Genomic DNA, 23,995 nt, shown 5'->3' on the forward strand with positions numbered 1-23,995 from the left:
GTCCCTGTCAAGATTTTAAGCAACAAAAAGTTATAAGAGGACAAACTCAAGTTATCCCAATTTACTCCAGACATGTGAAACTGCATAAAAAATAGGAAAAAAGAGGGAAGCAGCAATTGTCAGTCATTCTAACGTAAGGTCAAATGCAACGATCTTTTTGCGCCAGTTACAGTGATACTGCCTGCAACCTTGCTATCCAACACAGTAACAAAGGGTTGCTGAAACATTAACCTACACTAAAGTCCCCTAGCAAATCAGAATCTGCATGTAATTTGCCACTTTACCCCATTTTCTTTATTTAAATAAAATTTCTTCTACCATGGCAGAGGCAGCCAAACTTTGCCTGAGCACAGTTAAGGCAACACAACTAACAGCATCAGAAAGGAACAAGCTCTAAAGAGCACTGAATTCATTTGTCATTGGGGTTTTTACTGTAATTAAAATCACAAAGCTACCATCTGACATTAAACACAGCTGACCTTTCTGGTCTACACATTTATTATTGATAAATGGGCCAATACATGCATTTGCAGAACATCTGCATTTTAGTTTGGATTCTCAGTGAGGTAACTATTTTCTATTGAGGAAAACACAGCCCTTGAGAGCCCTTGTCCTATGCAATACACAGATGGCATTTAGACCCAACAGTCCTGTCATTTCTCTTGAACCTGGTCATCTTCCTGCCTGTATTTGGCATCAGCTCCTGGCTCCAGAGGAGTGCAGGACTCCAAGAGCTCCATCTGCACCACAACAAATACACTGTTGTCTCGAAGGTGCTGCTGGCCATAACTAAGGGGCCTCTTCCAGTATGTCCTTAAGGCCTCCTCACATCTAGTGCTTCTCCTCCAAATTCACTCACCCCACTCAGCTTTGTCAAGAGTTTAATAATGAAAAAAATATCCCACCAGCTTGTGAAAATTAGGGTACAGTTACCTGAATCATGTTTAGCAAAACAAGAACATTGATAGTTCTGCAGACCAGGCCAACTGCTTTCTGTCTTACTTCACTCAGGTTCAGCTACTTCTGCTTATGCATCACCACACCATACACAAGCTCATTCTTCTTAATTTTACAAACTGGCTCTGCTGACACCCATTCACTGGGCCACTAAATCCCCCTGCAGGAAACACTTTCTTCCATTCCCCAAGCCAAGAACAACCAACCCTTCTGAAACGAGTGAACTAAATTACTGCCCTCTTTTATGCAAGTTATTCCTCAAAAATGACAAAATCATGGAAAAGAAGGGTGGTCAACAGCTTTCTTACATCTTACATCCATCTGTGTCCACAAAACACAACTTACTGGCTGAAGAAGCCCAGTGTTCTGCCAAGGTTCCAAGTGGATCAACACCACAGTAGCCCATGAAGCCAGTGCAGAAGCCAGCCTGGAAGACCACAACCAACCTTCACCAGCAGCAGCACATGAGACTTCCAGCCCAATGGCAAGAGAAATGAAGGCTGCACAAGAGCCAACTCTTCCTGCCCAGACAGAGATGCTCAAGGGCTCTTTCTAAGGGAGCTGTAAACCCACCTCTGGGAGGCCCTCAGAGAGCTGCAGGGGAGCCTTGGGAACAGCAACTCATGGTATTAACACTGCCATGAGCTCCTACAGTGAGGAGGAGCAAGATGCCGCTGAACAGAAGATGGCACAGCCAGAACAGGAGTCCTTCTGCTGCCATCCTTATGCCCTTTGCAAGTAGCAGCCTCGAGTCTAACAAGAGCATCACCTCAGCCTTGCATATCAGCAAATCTAACAGAATGTTTCCTTCCAAGCAATACCAGAGACAAAAGTTATCTTAAGCCATTACTACCTCATGATCCCCCTACACTGTCTGGTCTTGAGGTCCAGAGTAAATTCTTCTCCACAAGGAGTTGAGGTGAGGGGATAGAACAGACTGTTTCACCTTCTCACTGACGTCAATGGAGATGCACCAGATTAACCTGGCCCCAAACTCTGGCTAGCTTTTCTGTCGCTCTTAGATGGACACGGTATCAGATTCCTCCTAAGGCTCTGATCAAAGCTGTTTTCCCAGGACCAAGCCAGACCCTTTCCAAAGTTCACATTCTCCGTCTCCAGCAGAGAAGGGAACGCAGCCGTACTGGCATCTGTTCATGTTTGTTCATCTTTGGAAAAGGAGAAATGGCCCCACAGTCTGGTTTCAGCTCAAAGACAGGAAGAGAGCTCTTCCACATGGTTCACAACTGCAGAAAGTCACCTACCCCTGGGCTTCTACACAGTATTGGGGAAGTCTCCTGCAAGACTCAGTCAAAACAACTTTTAAAAGTATACTGTATACTTCCTTTCAAGAAGTAAATATATTCAGAGTCACAGCCTCTCTCAGTTTGGTACCTGCTTCCCATAACCATTATTTCTGTTTCTAACATTTCAAAATTAAGTCTTCCATAATACTTTTTATGCAGGGAGACAACACCAACACACAGAAATTATAAATAATTTTCCCAAGGTCACACAAGAAACCTGTGGCAGAGCAGAGGGTAATTTGGGTTCCCTGAACCCCAGGATAAGGTAGCTGTTCTCAGGCATCCCAGAGACAGTTAACATGAACACTCACACCATCTGATTCTTGGGACAAATACCCACAAAAAATCATGTAACCTTTTGAAGTGTAGGGGGGAAAGTGGGGAAAAGGCCCACAACCAACAACTACCCAAACTTAAATCAGCCTTGATGTCTCGCCCACTGTCTGCCAAGTGGGCTAACCTGCCTCTCAAACACCACTGTACAAAGTGCCAGAGAACAATCTAAAATGGGAGCCAATAACAAGGCAGTATTAATTTACTGATAAAACTCAACCAGACATAACCCTCAGCTGGGGAAACAACCTTGTTCTGCTGGTGCATATTCAGCTTTTTTAGCACAGGGCAGAAAAGAGCAGGAAGATAGCTCCTCCTTGCTGAGCACCACGAGTTTATCCCAGTTCCAGAGCTGAGCTCCCCCAAACCAGACTAACATCCTAATAAACAGCACAAGGTGGCACTCTGCAGGGAAAGGTTTTCCAAGCCAGGTGACATAACAGCAGGAATTTTGTTTGCATTCAGTGCTGCAGTCTGGGGCCAGTAAAGAAGTCCCCAGCTGGTTTCTCTCCCCACTGTGCAGGCTGGGAGCAAGTGTGCTGGTGTGGGCTTTTTCCTGCACCACCTGAGACCCTACATGCCCACCCTAGCCCCAAATGCTAGGGGAAAACTGTCCTCATGCAAGGGCCCTGCACAGCCAAGAGGAACTGGGTTTGCTGAACAAGCAGCTATTCAATATTTTGTTTTCTCTTCATTGTTCAATGTGTGGCCTCAAGCCAAGCCCTGCTCTGAATACAGAACTGGTGCTTTCCTTACAGGCTTTTTGACAGGCTCACCGAGAGCAGTGGCTGGGCATTTCACAAGCACATTTATTGTCATGCCTCCTCACCTTCCAAACTGGAAGCTAAGAAACAGAGAGATCAGAATTTCATCTTCATGTGCCTCTGAGCACTTCCATGAAGACCCTCAAGGTTTTCTGGGCCACTTCACATATTCTAAGCACAAGTCCTGCTGATGCCCCCTCTGGCTGTGCACCACAGTCCAGATCCCAGGTTCATATCTTGGAAAAAAACAGTGTGAGGAATAGACAGTTTGGGGTCTCCCACAACAAGCTGGCCTGAAAGGGGCTGCTGACAGCAGTCAAAAGTGCAGGAAGTTCTCCAAAGTGGTTCATTGCTCCATTTGTCTGCCTTCTAACTTCTGCCACAAGTGAGCCAAAGTCCTACAGAAACCACTTCCTTCTCTTCCCAGCCCACAGTCAGCCACATCAGAAGGGGCTGGTACACACAGATCAGAGGCAAGGGCTGATGTATGTTCACTGGGTGAAGTACCTTAGCCATTTCAGTAGAGAAACCCTAGTCCATCCCCCTTGGACATGCAGTAGATGACAGCTACAATTTAAAATCTGTACAATTCAGGTAGATTCTTAAATGTCAGGGAAAAGAAGATTTTTGCCTTCACCAAGGCAAGATTCCTGTCTGTGATCCATGACGCAAAGGAGTTTGAGCTTCTCATAAACAGATTCTTGCCCTTTTTTTTTTATACATTCACAAAAATTTGCATTTCATGACCTGGTGAAGAAAAATGTCACCATGGCACTTCCAAGCTCTCCCTTGAACAAGGAAGAGCATGAGAAAGAATGAGGACAGAAAAATACAAACACTTCTCGACGTGGTCCCTGTCCTGCTGACTTCCAGCAGGATATGCTGCTACACGGTCAGCAACTTGGCCCCTTCCAAGGCCACATCAGAACCAGTATCCCAGTTTCTGGTACCTGCATTGCAGTGGTTCAGAGGGAAAGAATAAAGACACAGGAGGCAATTTTCAAATCTACCTAGAAAGCTTAGGAGCTTAAGTCTCATTTTCTTTCAAACAGTTACAAGCTCCAAAACAACTACACTGCTTCCAGAAAACAGGATTAGAAAAGTGTGTGCGTTACCCCAATGTACAGATGGTGGGAGCCATATAATGTGCAGATGGTAGGACCCATGTAGGTCACCTGACGTGCCCAGATCGTGCAGCCTTTCGGCAGCAGACTCAGGAAATGGTCCAAGGGCCCAGCATGCCAGGCCCTTGCCCTACACCATGCTTCTTCCCACACATAACATTACCCTTTTGAGGAAGATGGTCATTTCCAGAAATAGCCTAGGCAGTGTCCTCTGCAGTGCAGCAGTCTGCTTGGGGAACATGTACTTCTCTGCAAACACGCATCTTCTGCCCTCAAGAAACTGCCTTCAGATGCACTGGGGAAAATGAGGCTTTTTGAGTAAACACCACCTGACTGAACTGCACTTTGTTTGAAAAGAAACTGATGGCATTTGTATGGCTGTGGGCCAGGCCAGACTTCCTTCACTTCTATTTAGGCTTGTTAGTTATCTCTCATGTTACAAATATACTGCTGCAATACTGTGCCTGGAGATAAAGGCAGAGGGAAATATACTTTAAAACAGGAAAGTACATTAATAGTACTCTCAGCTACATGTTGTACTAGGGAAACTGAGGCACAAAGACCCCACAGGCTGTAAGAAAATCAGGAAGAGAACCCAGATGTCCTTATGCCTGGGACTGTACAAGGACACACTCACCCAGCATTTGGGAGATCCACGGAAAAGAAAGGCTGAGAAAAATGGAAGAGCTTTGATTTCTTCTGTTCTTGCAGTTCTGGCTCACAAGCAGCACCAACTAACATGAAGGCTGAAAGGTGGCTACCTCCCACAGCTCCCAGATGGCCAGGTTGCTTGAGAAGCAGTTCATGAACTGCTGCACTTTGTAACCTCACTGTTAAAAGGCAAACCAGAACCAGTGCCATGTTACTTTATCATGTCTATATGCTGCTTTAGTGCTGCCCAGGCACCTGGGCAATGACCACTGGAGTAGCAGTTCCAACAGCAATCCCAGTGTCATCTGTCCTTTCCCACAACTTCTCCCTTCTTGATGGTCTAACAGATGGTAGGAGATAAATGAGAAGCTTTCAGAAAATAATCGACTATTTTATGGAGAGGAACTTTGATCAAAACTGAGGCAAAAGAATTGCTCTCAGTCCATATGCCTGTTTGTCACAGAGCAAGCAGCAAAGCATTAACAAGTAATTAAGATAATATTGGAAATCATCTAAGGCTACTTCTAACTGGATTCATAAAGCAACAGAACTGAAGTGAAATCACTTTCATATCAGAGAATGAAAGAACTGAAAGTACAGTAGGGAACACATAAAAGAGAGATGGGAATATATCCAGCAAGATGGAAAAAGCAGGCCTGTTCTCTCTGAGCTGATCAACAAGGCAGTGTCTCATAGAGAAGAGATCCAGGCAAAGGCCAGCCAAGTGCACAGCCCCAGAGACCCACAGCCTCTGATCAAGAGAGCCCAAAATAAGTCAACAAAAACAAATCCTATCTTTGTTGGTTCAAAGAAGGTAGGGAGTAAGAGCCAACACTCTCAGGAGGAGAACAAATAACAGCCAGTCTTTGAATTTGGGCAGAAGTTTGTCAGGAGGGATCAGGAGATGATGAACAGCAGGAACTCCAACAAGCAAGACAATTAACTCAGCAGCAGGACATTGACCAGTCTGTTTGGGTCAGAAATAGAAATGGATTTGAAAGCTCAACCAGAAACAAGAAAGGAAAAAGTCAGTCTTACCTACAAACAGGGGAGCAGATGGAAACAACACTACAGGTGACAACCAATTCTGACTGCTGAGCACAGCACCAGGTCAGGTTAAACAAAAGCATGAAGGATAAATCCCTGCATGTGTTGTGGATGAAGCATTACACAGAAAAGACATAAAAAGGGTACAAATAGTGCTGAGATGGGAAAAAAACAAAACAACTGACAAAGAAGGAATGCCACTTAAACCAGAGAATTGCCTGTGCACTGAGCAAAATGGAAAGAAAATAAGAGAATTGTGGGAACAGTTGACCAGATTTGGCCCAAACATCCTCCCCACCATCCTAGGACACCAAATTTCTCTAGGGGCTGGGTCTAACAAGCTTCACATTTCAAAAGACCCTGAGAACATAAGAACCAAAATGTGAAGCTTCCTGTCATCACACCAGCACCGTGATCAGTGATGCAAATCAGCCCCCAGCAGCTGCAGCACAGCTCTAACTGGGCAGTGCTGCAACACAAACAGCATGAGCCCTGACTAACTCCCACTGTTGCAAAACAGCACACTCCTGTAGAGGATTTCCTCAAATCTGGGAGGACAAAGGGATCATGAGCCTTCAGCCACACACAGTGGCACTTCACAGCACAGGTGCTGCAGCAGAGAATTATAGCTCCATTGCAGATAACATCAACAACTGGGCCTACTTCTAGTTTACATAAAAGGCTTCTTTTCACAACTTGGATAGTCTAAAGAGAACACAAATTACATTCTACAACTACTGAAAGTACAAATTGAGCCTGGAATTGTGGGTTTCTGCACAGACTCCCTGTCGCCCCAATATCCCTATACACAGCTATATTGCTAATGCACAAAGGAAAACAGGAACTGCAGCTCTGCAGGATCTTCTTCCTTGGTGGGTTATAAAATAAACAGGGTGACAAAGAGGAACAGAGTGGGTTCCCCAATGGAAATTGCTACATCAGCTCTTGCACTTTTGGAGGCCTCATTCCTCACCAGAGAGTGGGGTTTATGCTTCTCATGCCATTTGCTGGGCTCACTCCACTTTCTGTGTTTTCCCTGGTAACCCACCAGTTGTACTGGAAAGCCAGGCACCACTGAGAAGACATTGTATACAAAACCTCACCTACATGGGGTACTTTTTTGTTTTCCAAATCATGGCAGGATCTCACAATGTAGTGCTGGCAGGTTCAGAAACTCCAGCATCACTAGGAGCTGCTTACCTAGACTTGCAGATTGCATTGGGGCAAATGACATCAAATGGGCAGAGAGGATCTGCTGAGGCTGAACAGAGTTACGTGGGTACAGTCCTACCTGCCAGTCTTCTCTGAGCACCTATATGCCTGTACAAACCTACAAAGACACTGGGATTTGAATAAGGGGTGATCTGCTTCTTGTGCATGGACCACCAATCCAGTTTCCCAGCCCAATACTTCTCAAAAAGAAGTCATGCACATACCTCACTATATTCAATACTGCTGGCCAGTCTCCCTCAATGTCTCTAAGAGAAAAGCAATCCTTAACAGCTCAGCTTTGTTCAGCTTCCCTTTCTTGAAAAATTAACCAGCATATCCAGGTATACCCTCTACTGGGATGCAAGACCCTGTCTCCAAGTACTTCCAGACAAAGTTTTAACAGCAAGATGAAGATTCCTAATCACACTGCTTGTACATTATCAAAATGAAGCATAACTCAAAACAAGGCACAGCAGATCTCACACATTCTCCGTTTTACACCTGTGGATTTGTACTCCATGAAGCAAAGGCAGGTCCTGAGCCATGAATAGAGCTTCACTACAAGGCACTACAAGGCTTGAGGCAGAAAGCAGCCTCTATCCCCCCATATTACACAAGGGCCAGATTCTAACCCACCTACACACAGCGAGCCAAAACTCAACTCCCACTAGCTGTGGAGTGAGGTGTGATCCAGCGCTAGAGGATTAAAAAAACCCCAAAAAACTCACAAGCAAATAAACAAAGTATCATCCAGAAACAAATATCAACTGATAGAGCCTAGGAAGCAGGAAAGCTGGGGACAAAAAGTCTCAGAGACCAGGTCTCTGGGACATTAAGACAAGGGTAGAGGCTTTGTGCAGAAACACAGATCAACACAGATCAAGAAAAAAATAGATCGAGAGCTGGCACAGTGATTTGCTCTTTCAGGAATTCCTTAAACGAGACAGGCAAACTACTCAGCCACCTGCACACCCTCTCTCCCAATAAAATCATAATTGCAGCACTGTCCTAACTCCAGAGGCTCTAGGAAAGCCTGAAAATTGCCAGGTACTCAGTCAGCAGCACAATGTGGGGGGCTGAGGGCGGAAACCTCTTTTGATGGGAAAGATATAATATATTAAAAGTGTGCAATGTTCACCAACCCCCTTACTCCTCCCCTGCACAGTGAGGTACAGCTGCACAGCGCTGCTGCTGTGGTAAATCAACCTTCTTGCGCACCAGACATCCAAGGCTGACTTGCAGATTCACCTGCAGCCACATCCTTTGAGCTTCTGCACCCATGTTTGTGAAGCTGTGCACACGAAGCCATCACCTAAGGCACATAGAGTACCTAATGCACACCTACACACCCACCCCTCAGTCCTTGCTCTGGGACATGTGAGCAAACCAAGCTTAAAGCCAAGAATACCTGAGGGGTTCAGCACTACAGTCATCACATCAACCCTCAAGAGAGTTTCAAAGGATATGAGAGCAAAGGCCTACAGAGAAGATTCAGCACAAAATCAAGTGATGGGATTTAGAAGCAGAAAAAAGTTTCTTATGGGTAGACAAGAGCGCAGTGACAGAGAAAATGAGGAGCTGCACCAGTAGAACAGCCAGAAGGGCAAAGAAACCCTGACACCCAGATTTCCAAGATAACATGTCCAAAATGCCTTACCATGCTCATCACACAGCTGCTGACTCCGAGTTCTGCAAGAAACCTGCTACCAGGCTGAAAGGCCCTTGGGAAGCAGCCCCAGACACAGGGAGAACAATGGGAAGAAGAAAATGAAAGGAAAAAGAAACTGGACAGAGATCAAACCTTTCCCCATGGAACTGAGCAATAGATTTTTTGAGAGTCCTTAACAACATGGGCCTCCTGGGAGAGCTAAGGGCTCCCAGTGCTGCTGGGAGGATGTTTGGTATTTCTCCAGGATTAGACCAAAGAACAGGCTTTCTACATGCTTGAGAGCCTAAATAAAAACAAAACACAAATTATAACCTAATATCGTAACTTAATTTCAGATTTCGTTATAAATCTTAACTTCATTAAATTGATGGTATTATTGGGGGAAAAAATAATTTAGCAACCCTACTGTTTATTTTATTTCCTGCTGACACAATGATTTAAACTGATGAAAAGTCTTCTCAATTATTTTCCAAAATGCATAAGTATCAAGCCACGTTAATCCTAACTATAATGAACCTTTCAAATAACTGGGTCTATTAGAATTGCACATGTAGGGTCCATGAGAGCAGTTTCCAGTGACACTGAATGCAAGTTAATGTACTCACAGAACTGCACACCCAGCATAGGCCACTTTTCTAGCAACTTTTTAGAACTCAGGTTCTGCCCCAGAAACATCTTCTGAAGAAAGTAATATTAAATAAGTGATACTACATGCTGTAACAAGCCTCTGATCCAAAAACCAGAAGATACTTTCGTGAAGAGCAAATTTAAGGAGGCAATATTCAATTCACATGTAACACATGTTGGCTAACTTGGGTTTTTAATTTGCTTGGGGTTTTGCTTTTATCTATGTGTTAAGTAGGATTTGTTGAAAAAAGTTTCCCTTGTCTATTATAAACACCAGGTAACAATGACTGTGATTCTCCATTTATTTTCTGCAGGTGGATAATTTTCCATATCAAAATACCCCCGACTAAAGCAAAGCTGCATTTTTAAACACATTTATGTTTTAAATCAAACTCACTAGGTCTTTCAAATACCTACACAAACCACTGCACATTCATGTAGATAATGATTGCAGAGGGAAGCCCTCTGCAGCAATCTCCATGCAGTTGGTTGCACAATGGAGACAAGCAAAGGAAAAGACAACCTGAGCCAAAACATCCTTCTTTAAAATTGCATCACATGAATTAGAAATCATGAAGCAATGTTTTCCCTCTTATCTGCACACTGCTATTTGGGGTAGAAAAGAATTATTTTGCTGAGACTGTGAGACCACCATAGTTCTGTATGAATAAGATTTGATCCACCATTGCCACCCAGAACTGGGCTGTTTGCTCTTCAGAACTTTCTGGGTGTTTGTGCAATGACAGCACAGAGCTTTTTGGGAGGAAACAGCTGTCATGTCTGGGCTGCTGAAGGAAAATACTTGGATTTAAACTATGAATCAAACAAGCAACTAGGCTTCATAAATACCCTGCACCACAAAATCATGGATAATTTGGTTCAATGAAGACCATCAACAATGTACACATGCCAATTGGTAAAAGTGTATAAATAATAAAAAAAGGAAAACATCATTGCTTTCCCAAGGTTGCAGGGAGACATTTTTACAGGAGGCTGTTAAATTACAAGATCTGCACGAGATCTAAATGCATAATTCCTCTATAATAATGAAACATTTTGAGACAAAAGCAATCTAAGAAAATCTCTTGTCCACATACGAAATGTAAGTTTTGTTCCTCATCAAGGACTTGATATTTAATTCAAAACCCATTCCATCTCCACCAGACAGAACTTACTGAATTGCCCCTTTGATTTTAACAGGAAGAGATGATACAGAGCCTTCCTTAAACAAGGCTGATGCTATACTCAGCATCACACAAAAGACACTGCAGTGAATTTGGAGGCACCCTAAACTTCACAGTTGTCACTTCCCGGCACTTCAGCCATCTGGAAGGCCTGCCATCTCCTACAGCAAGTGCAAGCTGCTACGACTTGTGCTAAAAGAAACTTCCATTTCCAACTGCACATGTAAGGTCTGAGCTCCCCAAAAGAGCCACTCTGGTCCCTGCGTGGAGCAGACCTGACACCGGTCACTGCCTGAGGCTGAAAAAACCGCGGCAGGCAGTGCTCTGGGTAACAACACTCTCACTCAATTTTGTCTCAGTATTCCTTGTATAAAGAAGGTTTAAGTAAGACTAGAAAGTATCTTTTCTGCTTCTCTGTTCCTTTCCCCCGACATGAACACATCCAGCCTGTCAGGATCGAGGGCCCAGCGGGCTGGTGTCAGCACCAGAGCTGCCCCAGGAGAGCTGTGCCTGGGGCTCTGTGCTGGCAGGGCCTGCTGAACACCCTGGCCCCAGGGACTGGGAGTGCTCTGCATCCCTCTGCAGCCTACAGGCTGCTGGATTCAGTGCTAAGGAGTTCCTGAGGGGGATGTGCTTCCAGCCCTCCTCTGGAGAAGGGCAGGTTGCCATGACAAAGGCCTTTGAGACAAAGAGGTGTGGGATGGAAAAATAGTATGTGGGAAACCTAGAGGGAAAAATACCGACCTCAATTCAGCATTTTACATCATTTTCCAACACAAAGTCACAGGACTGGGGGCTTTGCTTCATGATAAACAGTAGAGAGCTGTAACTGCCCTCAAATTAGGAGAGGCTGGATGAAGTAGGGAAGCAAACACAAATATTCAGCATACAAAGAGCTCAAGATATGTTGATCCTGATGAAGGAAACTTCTCCACAGAAAGATGTCCTAACATTGCTCCAAACAACCTTTATTATCAAATGCTGCTGAAGCAGAATCACTGCAAGCAAAGGCACCTTTCCCTTAGGCCTTTACAGGTCCTTCCCAATGGCCTTAAGAAAGCCTTAATCACCTGAGCCACCTGCCACCATTTTATGGATTGCACAGGCCTTGCTGCAGTAAAAGCAAGCTTGCAAATGCCTTTTCAAAGGCATACTTTATGTTTCTAAAGTTCTCTATCCCAGAGGTCTCAACAAGGTCTGAACAAATCCACAGAAGGCAGCAAACAAAAATAAAAAGAACAGGAATGAGAAGGAAGAGGCAGATGCAAGCACAGCACAGCACCAGGCAATAGGCTTAATCCTGTTGTCTCTTCTAGATTTAAGAAACCAAGAAACATGGCATTGTATAATAAGATAAGTGTCAAAACCATGGAGTTCTACAATTACCAAGCTATCAAAAGCTGGGAAATCCCACTGCCCTGAAAGGCAGACTGAAACACAGCTTTGTTTCTTCTGAACTGAATTTCTAACATGTCGTACATTACAGTCAGTCATCTCCCTCTCTCCCATTTGTTGTAGGGGATCCATTTCAAAACATTTCTTTGCCTCAAATCATGCCTGTCATTACAATCCCAAAGCACCTAGGCTGCACATGCACTATCCCTTAAAAGCAGTGATTTCTGGGGTGGAAAGACATCAGCTGTATATAATGGGAATAGCTATTGCCTACCTCCTCCCTAAACCTTATGAACAGATCTCCCTATTCCCCTTCCCTCTGCAGCATCTGAGACTTGGCATGGTGTCAGCTGGCAGTGCCACTTCAGATCCAGCTCCCCTGTGTCCCCTCTGCTTCCAGGGCCATGGATCCAGAATGGATGCTGCACTTGTGTGCCCCAGCTCTGAATCCCTCTAGCTGTTCAGACTCTTCCCATTTTCCCAACAGAGTAAGTTTCTCTCCACAGCCTCCAACTTTCTTCTGCAGCTTCAATGCCCCCGAGCCAGCCCTGCCCCTGTGCTGCCCTGCCCACACTGTACCTGGTGGCAATACTGGCAATGCTGCCACTGCCGCTGTATTTCCGCGCCCGGCTCAGCCTCCGCGTGGGCTTTGGGTCTTGTAGTCCAGGGCTTGGAACTGAGGGGAAGGTCGAGGCATAGCCATGTTCGCACTCTGCAAGAGAATCAACAGGCAAGGCATTAAAAACAATACAAAAAAACTCCAAAACAACAACAACAAAAAATAACCAAAAAAATGAAAGAACGAATAAAAGAAAAGAATGTGAAAATAAAAAATAAAGAAGAAAAAAAATTTAAAAAAAAAATAAAGAAGTCAGCAGGCAGGCCTCACCACTAACGCACTGGCCTAGCTGGGGAGGCCCTTAACCACAACAGCTCAGGGAAATGACTGAGGATATATTCACAGGGAAGTGGACTGCGAGTTGGAGAAAAGGGAGGAAGGGAAGTATAAAATCTCTGCCAACCCTGGAGGAAGGACACCACCACTCAAACACTGAAAACATAAAAAAACCCCACAACAGTCCAGAGAGTGCCTCATCTCTCTCCTCCTGCCCAACCTATCCGAACCAGGCAAACCAAAATGTATTTCACTGAGCCACTGACGTCTCTGCTGAGCCAGAGCCACCCACCACCATCCTCCTGCCCAGTGGAAAACTTTCACACCAATCCCCCCTTTTCCTCCCAGAAACCACATCCACGTCAATCTCCCCCACTCCGCAAAAACCTTCCACCCCATCCACCACCTCCAGGAGGACTCATCAGCCATATCCTCCCTCCAAGCCCTCGCTGTTGGGATTTGCCACCATCCCTCCAGCAAACGCTCGCTCTGATCCCTTCTCCGGGGTCACGCTCGCCCCTCGGTGGGGTCTGACCCCAGACCCGTTCGCCTTAGAGGGCACCCACGCTCCCCCATTACCTCTGTCCCTTCGCTCCAGGTACTCGGCCGCCTCCAGCAGCCGCTGGATGTTGATCATCTGGACCTGCTCCATGGCCGGGGGGCTCCGCAGCCCCGGGCCGCCCTCCGCCCCCACGCTCCCGGCTGCCCCGCTGGACACGGGGGCGGCTGCGGTGGGATCGCCGTCTCTGCCCAGTGCCCGGGCCTCGTCACACCGTCCCGGGGGCGGCTCTCCTGGCAGGGCGAGGGGCGGCAGGGCAACACGCGAGGAAATGCCGGAGGAAGGAGCCGCTCCGGGATGCTCCCGCCGGGGAGCGCGGGGCGCTTATGGCTGCCCCAGCCCCGTGCCCAGCGCCGGCCGAGCGCGGCCAGCCCGGAGCCACCCGCGCCGGGCCCTGCCGGGATCCCAGCCCCGGCCCCTCGGCCCGGCAGCCCCGCGGCGGGACCGGCCCCTCCGGCCGCCGCCCCGCCCGCCGCCTCGCAGCACTTTGTTTACCTCTGCTCCGGGCGGGCGGGGCGGAGCGCAGCGGGGCCGGCTGGGAAATGCAGTCCCCGGGAGCGCCGAGCCGCCGCCGGAGCGGCCACACACGTGCGACCCTCCCGGGGCAATGGCTGCGTGTCCCCACCCGAGGTGATGGCTCCGCGCCACACCGACCCCGAGGTGGTGGCGGTGGCCAGGTCACAGAATCACAGAGCGGTGGGAGGGACCGCGGTGGGTCAACCTGGCTGCTCAAGCACAGAGCAGTGCGCAGGATTGCATCCACATGCTCTGGAATACCTCCAGTGAGAGACTCCACAGCCTCTCCTCTCTGGGCCAGATGCACCAGGGCTCAGGTACTTGCACAGTTCCTCATGCTCAGGTGGGACTTCTGTGTATCAGTTCCTGCCCGTTGCCGCTTGTCACATTGCTGGGCATCACCGAAAAGAGCCTGGTCCAACCTCTGACACCTCCCTTCACACAGACGGACATTGAGAAGATCCCCTCTCAGTCATCTCTTCTCGAGGCTGAACAGGCCCAGCTCCCTCAGCCTTTGCTCCCGAGACTCTCCGGTCCCTGATCAGCGCTGGAGCCCTCCCCTGCACCTGCTCCAGGAGCTCCGTGTGTCTCCTGAACTGAGGAGCCCAGAACTGGACACAGCACTCCAGGTGAAGGCTCCATGCCCACCCCCATGGAACGGACAGGGCTGTGGCAAGGATAAAGCAGAGAGGCTACAAAAGACAAAGCCCCAGCTGGAAACTTTCCACATCTCACCTTAGGAGATGTAACTAAAATAAATGTGCCCGGAATTCCCAGCTGGAGTGACTGATACATTGTTTTTCATGGGAGGCTGAGGAGCAAGACCCATTTTTCAATGTGCACAGATGATTTAAGAGCACAGACAAAAGGTACCATAGACAGCAAACTCACTGTACTTGAAGTAGCACATTAACAAGGCACAACACTGACCACCTCAACATTTTAACAAATGCTGTCACACACTTTTCAGTATGATCACTCTTTCTTTAAATTTTAATAATGTATTTACATCTTGATTTTCATACAGGTACAAACCCTTGGATCACTTTTATCACCCTGAATTTTACCAACATTAGCTGGAATGGAGCTTAAAAACCCGGTAACATAGAATTGTATGATACCAGTCTCTAAAATATTTGACTTACTCAAAAAGGATGCACTCAGAGAACATTCATAGTAAATATCTGAATCTCCAACTGATTCTGACGTAGAAACCCTCCAAAGACTGTTTTCTAGTTCTGACTGGGGTTATTTTCTGAACTTTTAGGCCATGACTGGTTACCTTTGCAATCACTCCTCCATCACAATGGGAGACAGAAAAGTACCTTGAAAAAAATCCAAAAAAGCAGAGATTCTCAATCAATGGCTTATGTCTGGTAGCAAGGGCTTTAACCAGAGCACAAGGTATCAGGAGACTTGTGATGGAGTTGCAAGAGTTGGCAGCACTCAACTAGAGAAGGCCTGAAAAAAGTGGATTCAAGGTAGCTAACTTTTCTCGACACATGATTTGCTGATTCACCATTTCTGAGGTTTCCTCAGAAAACTGCAGGCTTGCAGCTGATGGAGGTAAAAATAATACCACTATTCAGTTCTTACACAGACCTGTTCATCTCTGAATCTCTAGGGGTTGATTTGTTTTGTTTCTCTTAAGGTGGGATAGCTGAAAAATAAGGGAAGCTGGGACACCTCCAGGGACATCCCTTCCTCATTCTGGGAAAGCCAGTCCCAGCCCTTGCTCAGACAGGACAGTCTCCACTCACACACCTACACCCAGCCAGACCACAGCACGTGTAAACACTGCCTTTTGTCTGGGGGACAACTCAGGGAACAAAGTATTCTCTCTCCCCACCTCATATTTCTACACTGGAAACTGCCCATAGAGGAGACTGCTAAAAGCATATGGAAAATTCCAAATTTGAGCAGTCTCGAGGACTCATAAGATTTTGGATTAGGGAAAAGGACACAGGGGCAGAGACTTCTGCACAACAGTGAGGTTAACACAAGAGCATTTCTGGGCTCTAACTGTGCTTCCTGTAACCTACTTCCAAAACCAGAGAGCCATTTGCCTCTCAGGATTAGCAATACTAAACATCAAAACACCCAAACCCCGCAGCTCCAACCCCCCAACTCATGATGAAGCCCCAAAATCACTGCAAAAGTGCCCTTGTGAGCATCCACTGCCACTGGCTTTTCTGATGGCATACTGGGAGATATGTGGTGCCACTCTAGGGATTAAATAGGGAAAGCCATGGCAGGAAAATGAAGGGGTAGGATAGGAGCATATCCGAGTGTCAGCCTCATGAAATACAAGATACAAAACAAGAGAGGATGAAGGAGGGTGACCCTGATACACATGAATAAAATCAGCCCTGGAATGAAGTAACAGCAGGACCAGTTTTGTGTGAAATGATGTAGGATAAGCACTTGCATTTACACTTCAGCTCAGCTTCCAAGTCTTTGTTTCTGAAGTAAACAATGTACAATTAGAAAAAAAAAATCTGTGTGAAACAAAGACAAATTTGGGAATAAACTGTGGGACATTTTCCCAAAGAAGGAGCCCTAGAGAAGAGGCAAATGAACTGTGGAGCCAACAGCAGATCTGTAAAGTCTTGCAGTTGCCATCCCAAGTGCTGGTGTGGGCAGGTCAGCCTGCAAAATGCCAGAGTGTGACAGAAACAAAAGTGGGTGGAAAGTAAATAGCACGAAGATGCCCAATGCCATTCAACTGCTAACCAAAAAGCCCCCAAAGTCAGACTTTAAATGTGGTTGAACAATCCACAGGCAACACTGGGGAGGGGCTAAGGGAAGAGTATTTTAGGGGAGAATGAGATCATTTAATTTAGTGGCTCCGAATGATCTGTAAGTACAGTTTTCTGATTATAAGTGCTTGCTGCTTGGCATCCCTTCTGGCAGCTGTGATTCACTTTCATTGTGTGTTCTGCTGCTTCGCCCTTTAGAAAGGGGCTTTTTACATTTTATTAAATGGCACTTCGGCAACCCTCCATTTCCAGCCTTAATAATGGATTTGTTAATCTCCCTGATAGCCTTTCCCTCCTCCTTAGCAATAATTTAAATATCCAAGAAGAAATCTGCAGTGCAGAAATCAATTAATATTTACATCTGAAATGCTGCTGTACTATTTTCATCAAGTACAACAGATGTGATCTGTTTTTTATCAACATCACCATCACTTGCGTTAAACTAGCAACTTCCATCAGGGAAATTTTCTAAGAGCTTTCTGAAAGTAATGTTTTAAGCTTCTCAAACCCAAAATTACTTTAGCTATTTTCTTTCCACTCAGCAGGAAGGGAAACTGAGGTGTAAGCAGCATAATTGCTCACATGAAGACACACCCTAAGTCAGAGGTGGAACAGGAACACGTCTCACAAATCAAGATGCCCAGCCCTCTGCTTTGAACACAAACCTTAGAAATAACACAATGCTTTGCAACGTGGAAGTTATTTTCAATAAGGGCAATCCCTTTGGCTAAGCTGCCCTGTTTTTCATTCTGTGTTTGGCTATTGCTAAAATCTTCCTGTCCCCAGCCATTTTCATTTTCTGGAAGGAACATCAAGATGGCAATAGTCATAAGCGTTTCCTTTGCCCATCTTCACACCAACCCTCCAAACTCTTAAAATTGTTTTCAAATCCTTGAAATCTAACACTTGCACAATCAAAGCATGAACAGAGATCCCCAGTAGGAGCCATTTTCTGACACTCTCAAAACAGTGCAAGGATTCAGTGATTCCCCAGATTTCTGAGAAGAGCAGATCTATACCACTCCTGTTTCTCTGTGAGGGAACAACATCTGAACAGCATGTCAGCACACACTGTAACAAACAGGTCTCTATTCCTGTAGTCATGACTGTAATAGCTCAGTATTGCAAGACTTGCAGCAGCAGGCTGGAGAACAACCCAAGTCCCACCTGCTCAACTCCCTTCAAGGCTTGCAATACCTTCAGTAAGGTACCTACATGTGCCTGTAGGACATGGCCTCATTTCTCATCTGGGAGCTTGATTCTTTCGCAAGGTATCAGATAATCCATTTCAGCACTCCCACTGGTATTTGGAACCCATCCACCACTGAGGACAGACGTTTCTCAGAACCAAACCTCTGGGATATCCAAGAGTTTGAACAGGAATAAAGTGCACACTCTGATTCAAAGAGTAAGCTCTGCCAAACAATAAGGTAAAAACCACAGATCTACTGGGTCTTTGGGTCCCTTGCTCCTTCTCTCCAGGAGATGTGCTCTGTTTTCAGACCTGTGCTGTGCCCAAATTTATATTGAGTCTGTGACTTTGTGACTTTGATTAAGTCACTTAACTGATCCAGCTGCAAAATAAAGAGGAATTCCCATAAGAAAAAATATAGTCCTTCAGCTAAATAATGAGAAGGTGGGGTTCTTTAGCCAGCAGCAGAAGGTGCTTCTCTGCTGAACAAGGGATGTGGTTGGTTCTCAGTGGTGCTTCTGGCACAGTTCCATGGTTTTACCTCTGCCCTATCATTTCTCCTGCTGTGGCTTCCTTCTGAATTCTATGCTGAGGTCCAAACAGCATGAGTCAAAATCCCCCAACCTGGAAGTGGCTAACGCATGAATCACTGTGGCCAGGTCATGAACCAGGAGGAATGAAAGGGGTTTACTGTGAGTTGGATGAAAAATATATAAATAAAGGGGTCCCACACGGCTCTACAGATCACATCACCATAAGACCCAAGACCATCTACACTGACCTTGAGCACGTGTTCAGCTCTCATTGATACAACGGGAGCTCCGCACAAAGACCAAAGGCAGTCTCAGCTTCTTCTGCCCTCTGCTAATTTCAAGTTTCTGACATTTCTTTGGTTTGTCAAAAAAAGATCCTAAAGAGCACATAAACAATGGAAGGAGCCACATGATGAAGATAGTGTTAACTCATCCCCAAGGTTCAGTTGTCCTCTCCCTCGGAGAGAATTATTCAGGAGCAAAGGACAAATCTACAATCACCCATTTGTTATTCCTGGTCAGAAGATCAATAAACATAGCCAGCACTTGAAGAAGATCTAGCTGTCTCCTGAGAGGGGCCAAGGTCCCCTGTCCCATGCATGCACACCTCTATCAGACTTGTGAACTTGTCACCCCTGTTACAGAGACTTGATTGCCTTCATGCTTTTGGAAGAGGATATGGCAACACAGGTGTGTATCTGTAGTGAGATCAGAATGTATTACACACCATGCCTATTACAGATAAGTCATCGTATCCGAAGGATTCATCACATGTTTGTGCAACTCCTACTGACAAAAACGTGAGTCCACACACACAACGGGGATGCCTGACACATACTAAACCTCAGCTGAGCTTACTCCTTTAAAAACATCTTCCAAATTCCAGCATTTCAGCTGCTACAGATTTTCAGCCATGTGTACTCACGAAGTGGCATTTGCAGAGGTTACAGATAATATCAATAAAGCTGCCCTCAGCACAACTTTCATTTCTGAAAACAGCCACTGTAACTTCCTTCATGTGACGTTTCTATTCCTAGGATACCAAGCTTAAATTTCTAGAAACAGGTCATTTGGAAACCTGTACATGTCAGTTAGCAAGGTGTGTTGGGATTGGGTTTTGTGGTCTCACCATGAGAACTGCAGCAAGAAGGCAGGCAGCACTGCTATTCACTCCCAGAGGCTCAACTGGAAAATAATTCAGTTATATTTCAGTAGCTAAAATACCCCAGGTTACCCAAGGAGTCTGATAAGAGGATTCTAACCTTCCCTGTCACTTTACTGTAACACAGGTAATACTTTTTCTAATATTTTAAAATATAGGTGAATACTATAAGAGGGGTGCTGGGAGGCCACTCCTGCACACTCTCTCCCCCTGCCATAGCCCTGACAGCACATCCTACCCTGTTCCACAGCTCTCTACCTTGTGGTTCTGTTTCCACACCACCCAGCCAACCCATGGCCCCTCTGCTATTATTCATGACTACAACGATAGGATGTGGGACCTACAAATGCAAATCATAGTCATCTCCATATTTCTGCCTCAGTTTCAGGCAGGTAGGAAACTCCTGCCTTATCTGAAAGTCCTGCCCTAGACACGGAAGGCTCCGCTGTCTGCCTTACACCACTGACCTGCAGACAAGGGTGTGTTTTGGAGGTTGAAAACATCCTTGTAGTTTCTCCTCTATCACCAGAAGGTGTGAGATGCACATCTGGGATATCCAAGCATTTGGATCCACAAGAGAAGAGGTTGTGTCCACCTCTCAGGGGGCCCCTCTACCAAACAACATCTGCTCCTGCTGAGGACAGTGTTTTGAGAAGGTGAATAACCTGGCACTGCCACCAAAGTCTTGGAAGAATGAATGAGGACATTGAGTGTGGTTTATCAGAAATTGTAAAACTATGAGGAAAACCACTGGAGCTCTCAGAGCCTTAATAGCCCTTCCTTAAATTCCTTCCTTTGGCTACTGAAGCCCCCATACCACTGTGATGCTGATCCCAACCACCATCTTGGTGCTTTACCCAGCTCTGTCCCTGTCACCCATCCTGGCCAGGAAGAGACAAACATCTACCTGTCACCTCTATTTTTTTAAGACTCTGTTTCCTTGGGGCAGGGCACTGTCACTCCCCTGCATGTACAGCACCTGGCACAACAGGGCTGTGACTCAGCCACCTTCCTGATGGGAGTAACACCGAAATAGCTCATTACAGCCCTGCGTAACACCGTGGTCAAATGACCTGGGCATCCTGCAGGAAGCAGGCAAGCACCAAGTCTGACTGCAACCGAGGCTGGCAGCCTCCATCACCAAACTTTTTTGAGCTGGGCTCCCCTATTATTGCTAATTGTGAGTTCAGAGACTGTAATGAGGAGTGACCAGCCATTAGCAACATCTCTGCCATGCTGCCAGCACTGAGGAATGACCCCTGCCCTGGCAGACGAAAGGGCACAGCATTCTCTTGGTGCAATAACCTGAGCTCTGCATGCAAATCCCTTCCCAGAAACGAGATGTATATGCATTAGGATATAACCCTCCCGCTTCTGCAGCTGTTCCTTAGTTTAGATAGGGCCAGTAATGCTCAGAGATTGTTTTCCAATCCCAGCAGCATTTTTCTTTGTTTGGGAGCAACACGTAAAAGCTGCCTGGTTTATGACGGTCACGTTCTGAACAGCACGTTCACCAGCTGAACCTTTGGTTAAATGGGACTTTTCACCCTAAAATGTCCTGATTGCACATTAAAATATTGAAAGGTTTTGCAGAATTGCCTAATAAAAGTGATGATTTTCAACATTATGACCTCAACAATTACTAGTGAAAGCTTCACTGAAAACAAGTGCTCAGGAATGGAGTTGTTTAGATGCAAACACCTCTTTTAAAAATCTAGCAATAAAAAATCCTGTATCCTGCTGTCCTACTCATTTTCCAAACAAGGAACTGTATAAAATGATGCATTTTTAAATGGAGCATATAAAAGATCAGATACTATCCATCTCAAAGGCAAGGAAAATTCTATCTCCCCCCACCTCGAAAAAAACACATTATTTTGACAGTTCCCCTTCACAGCAAAAGCGCTTATTGACAAAAAAACAAATCTAAACCAGCAGTCTCACACTTAGTTTCCAGACCAGGGGTGCTGCTGTTTTCATATGCAAACCCAATTCTTGCTGGTATCTCCTGTCATTTTCCTGCTTGCAGCTGCTGCTCGCGGTGCAGCTCAGCTCCTCAGACGCTTGGCTTTGCAGATTCATTACGAAACAACAATTAGCACAGGAAAAAAAAATATCCCACCCCAAAATTAATTCAACTTTCAAAAACAGAAAAGCAGCCTGGATTTGTTCTGGGTAAGCAAAGAGCAAGGGCTTTTGGCTGCAGATTTAGCGGCAGAGCAGCTCCTCCGCAGTGGGATCCCTTTCCCGGGAAGCCTGCGTGCACGCAGCTTTTCCCGCAGAACAAGGGCACCCTATATCGTCACCTGCACCTATAGCTGCCATAGGGGATGAGCGGCGAGGAGAGGGTGATGGTGCGATGGAGACGCGTGGCGAGGGACTCGCTGATCCCTTTGTAAAGTTAAACGGAAAACAAAACGCGGCACATGTTCCGCGGAGGAAAAAAGGGGGGAAAAAACACCAAGCATAAAACCGAGGATGGCAGAGATATTGAGGGAAAAAAAAAAAAAAAGTAGAAAATTTGTAAAAAATAAAAATAAAGGCTAAAACAAAGAGTAACAGAGAAAGACTAAGAAAACAAGGGCAGAGCGGGGGTGGCGGAGCGGAGCCCGGGCTCCCGGCGAGGTTCGCATGTGACACCCCCGGGCTGGCAGAGCCCCCGGGCCGAGCCCCCCGGGCCGAGCCCCCCCGGCCGAGCCCCCCCGCCCGCTCGGCAACGCGTGACGTCACACGGGGGACCCCGGCGCCGCGCATTGGCGGAGCGGGGCGCGCGGCCCCGCCCCCGCGCGGCGGCGGCCAATCAGCGCGGCGCGCTGGCTCCATGTGCGAACCATGTGTCCGCCCGCGGGGCGGGGCGCGCCGGGCGCTGCGCCGCTGGAGCGCGCTCCGCCACTGCGCGGGGTCCGCGGCCGCGCTCCGCCGCGGGCCACGGCCGCCCCTTTGTTCCCAAAGCGCTTCTGCCTCGCGGTGCCGCCGTCGCTCGCAGCTCGCGTGCCCGCTCGGGAGACCGCTCCGCGGGGCAAAGCCGCGGGCTACGCGCACCCTCCGCGCCCGCGGAGCAGGAGGCTAGCGGCGCGGCTGGCCACCGCCCCGCACCGGACGCTCGCCCTGCCCTGCACTGCACTGCTCTGCCCTGCCCTCTCCTCTCCTCCCCGCCGGCTACCTGGCGAGCGCTGCCACTTGCCTACGTGACTCTGCCCATGCCCCGGCGGGGGGAGCGGGGACGTGTCATCGCCTCCTCCCCCGCCGCTCCGGCTCCGCCACCGGCTCTGGCTCCGCGCGGGGCCAGCCGCCCCCCCGGCCCCTCTCGGTGCCCCTCCGAGCCCGCTCTCCCCGAGAACCGGAGATGTGCCCACCCCCCCGCGCCGTCCCGCTCCGCTCTCCATCCCAAACTTTCCCCCCGGGCTCGGTGTCCCCAGTGGCGGCGGGGGTCGCACGCACGCCTCTGCCGCGGGGGGTGCAGGCCGGCCCCGGCGCCCTTTGTCACTGCGTCGCCGGCCCCTGCAGCCTGCCGAAAGTTTGGGTTATTTTCCTTACTCCCCTTGACCGCCCCGCGGTCACGCACACGCGCGGCCACAGCCGCCAGCCCGCACTTACTTTTATTCTCCTTCTCGATCCGCTCCAGGTAGCTGGCGGCCTCCAGCAGCACCTGCACGTTGTAGAGGAAGGTGTCCATGCCCGCCGCGGGGCTCGTGTTGCAGATGTCCCCGAGGGGGCACCGGGCCCCGCCGGCCGCCCCTGCGCTCCGTGGCTCGCTCCGCGGCTCCCTCCGCGGCCGGCCGCGCTTCCCCATGCCCCGCCGCCTCCCCGTGCGGCGCTGCGTCTGTCCGTCCGTCCGTCTGCCGGCGAGCCCGGCGGCCGCCGCGGTCCCAGCGCTGCCGCCCGCCCCGCCGCTGTGTCGCCCCACGGGCCGCCGCCGTCCCGCCCCCCCCGCACCCCGGCGGGGCGGCCCGGCCCGGCCGCGCCTGCGGAGTGCGAGCGCCGGCGGCTGCGCGGGGGGGGCGGCGGCGGGGCAGAGCCGGGCTTGTCCCGGGGCGGGGGACAGCGGCGCTCAGCAGCCCCGGGATGTGTTACAGCTCCGCAGCGGGGAACGACCCCTTGGAAAGGGGCAC

General features: G+C 48.0%; 1 protein-coding gene across 2 annotated transcripts in view; it reads right to left on the minus strand.

Annotated features, from left to right (window-relative positions):
• MXI1 (MAX interactor 1, dimerization protein) overlaps positions 1 to 23,769 on the minus strand; it is a 55,390-nt gene extending 31,621 nt beyond the window's left edge. Inside the window, exons 1-2 of one of the 2 annotated variants that reach the window (XM_033065671.2) lie at positions 23,481 to 23,769; positions 12,847 to 12,979 (exon numbers count right to left, since the gene is read on the minus strand). In XM_033065671.2, coding sequence (XP_032921562.1) covers positions 12,847 to 12,979; positions 23,481 to 23,676 — 329 coding nt within the window. In that variant the 5' untranslated portion in view covers positions 23,677 to 23,769. Of the gene's footprint in view, positions 1 to 12,846; positions 12,980 to 13,741; positions 14,086 to 23,480 lie in introns of those variants that run through there. The other variant, XM_033065672.2, reaches the window with a different exon arrangement.
• Positions 23,770 to 23,995: the final 226 nt, after the last annotated feature.

This window comes from Catharus ustulatus, chromosome 8, assembly GCF_009819885.2.
Source record: "Catharus ustulatus isolate bCatUst1 chromosome 8, bCatUst1.pri.v2, whole genome shotgun sequence".
Taxonomy (NCBI): Eukaryota; Metazoa; Chordata; class Aves; order Passeriformes; family Turdidae; genus Catharus; species Catharus ustulatus.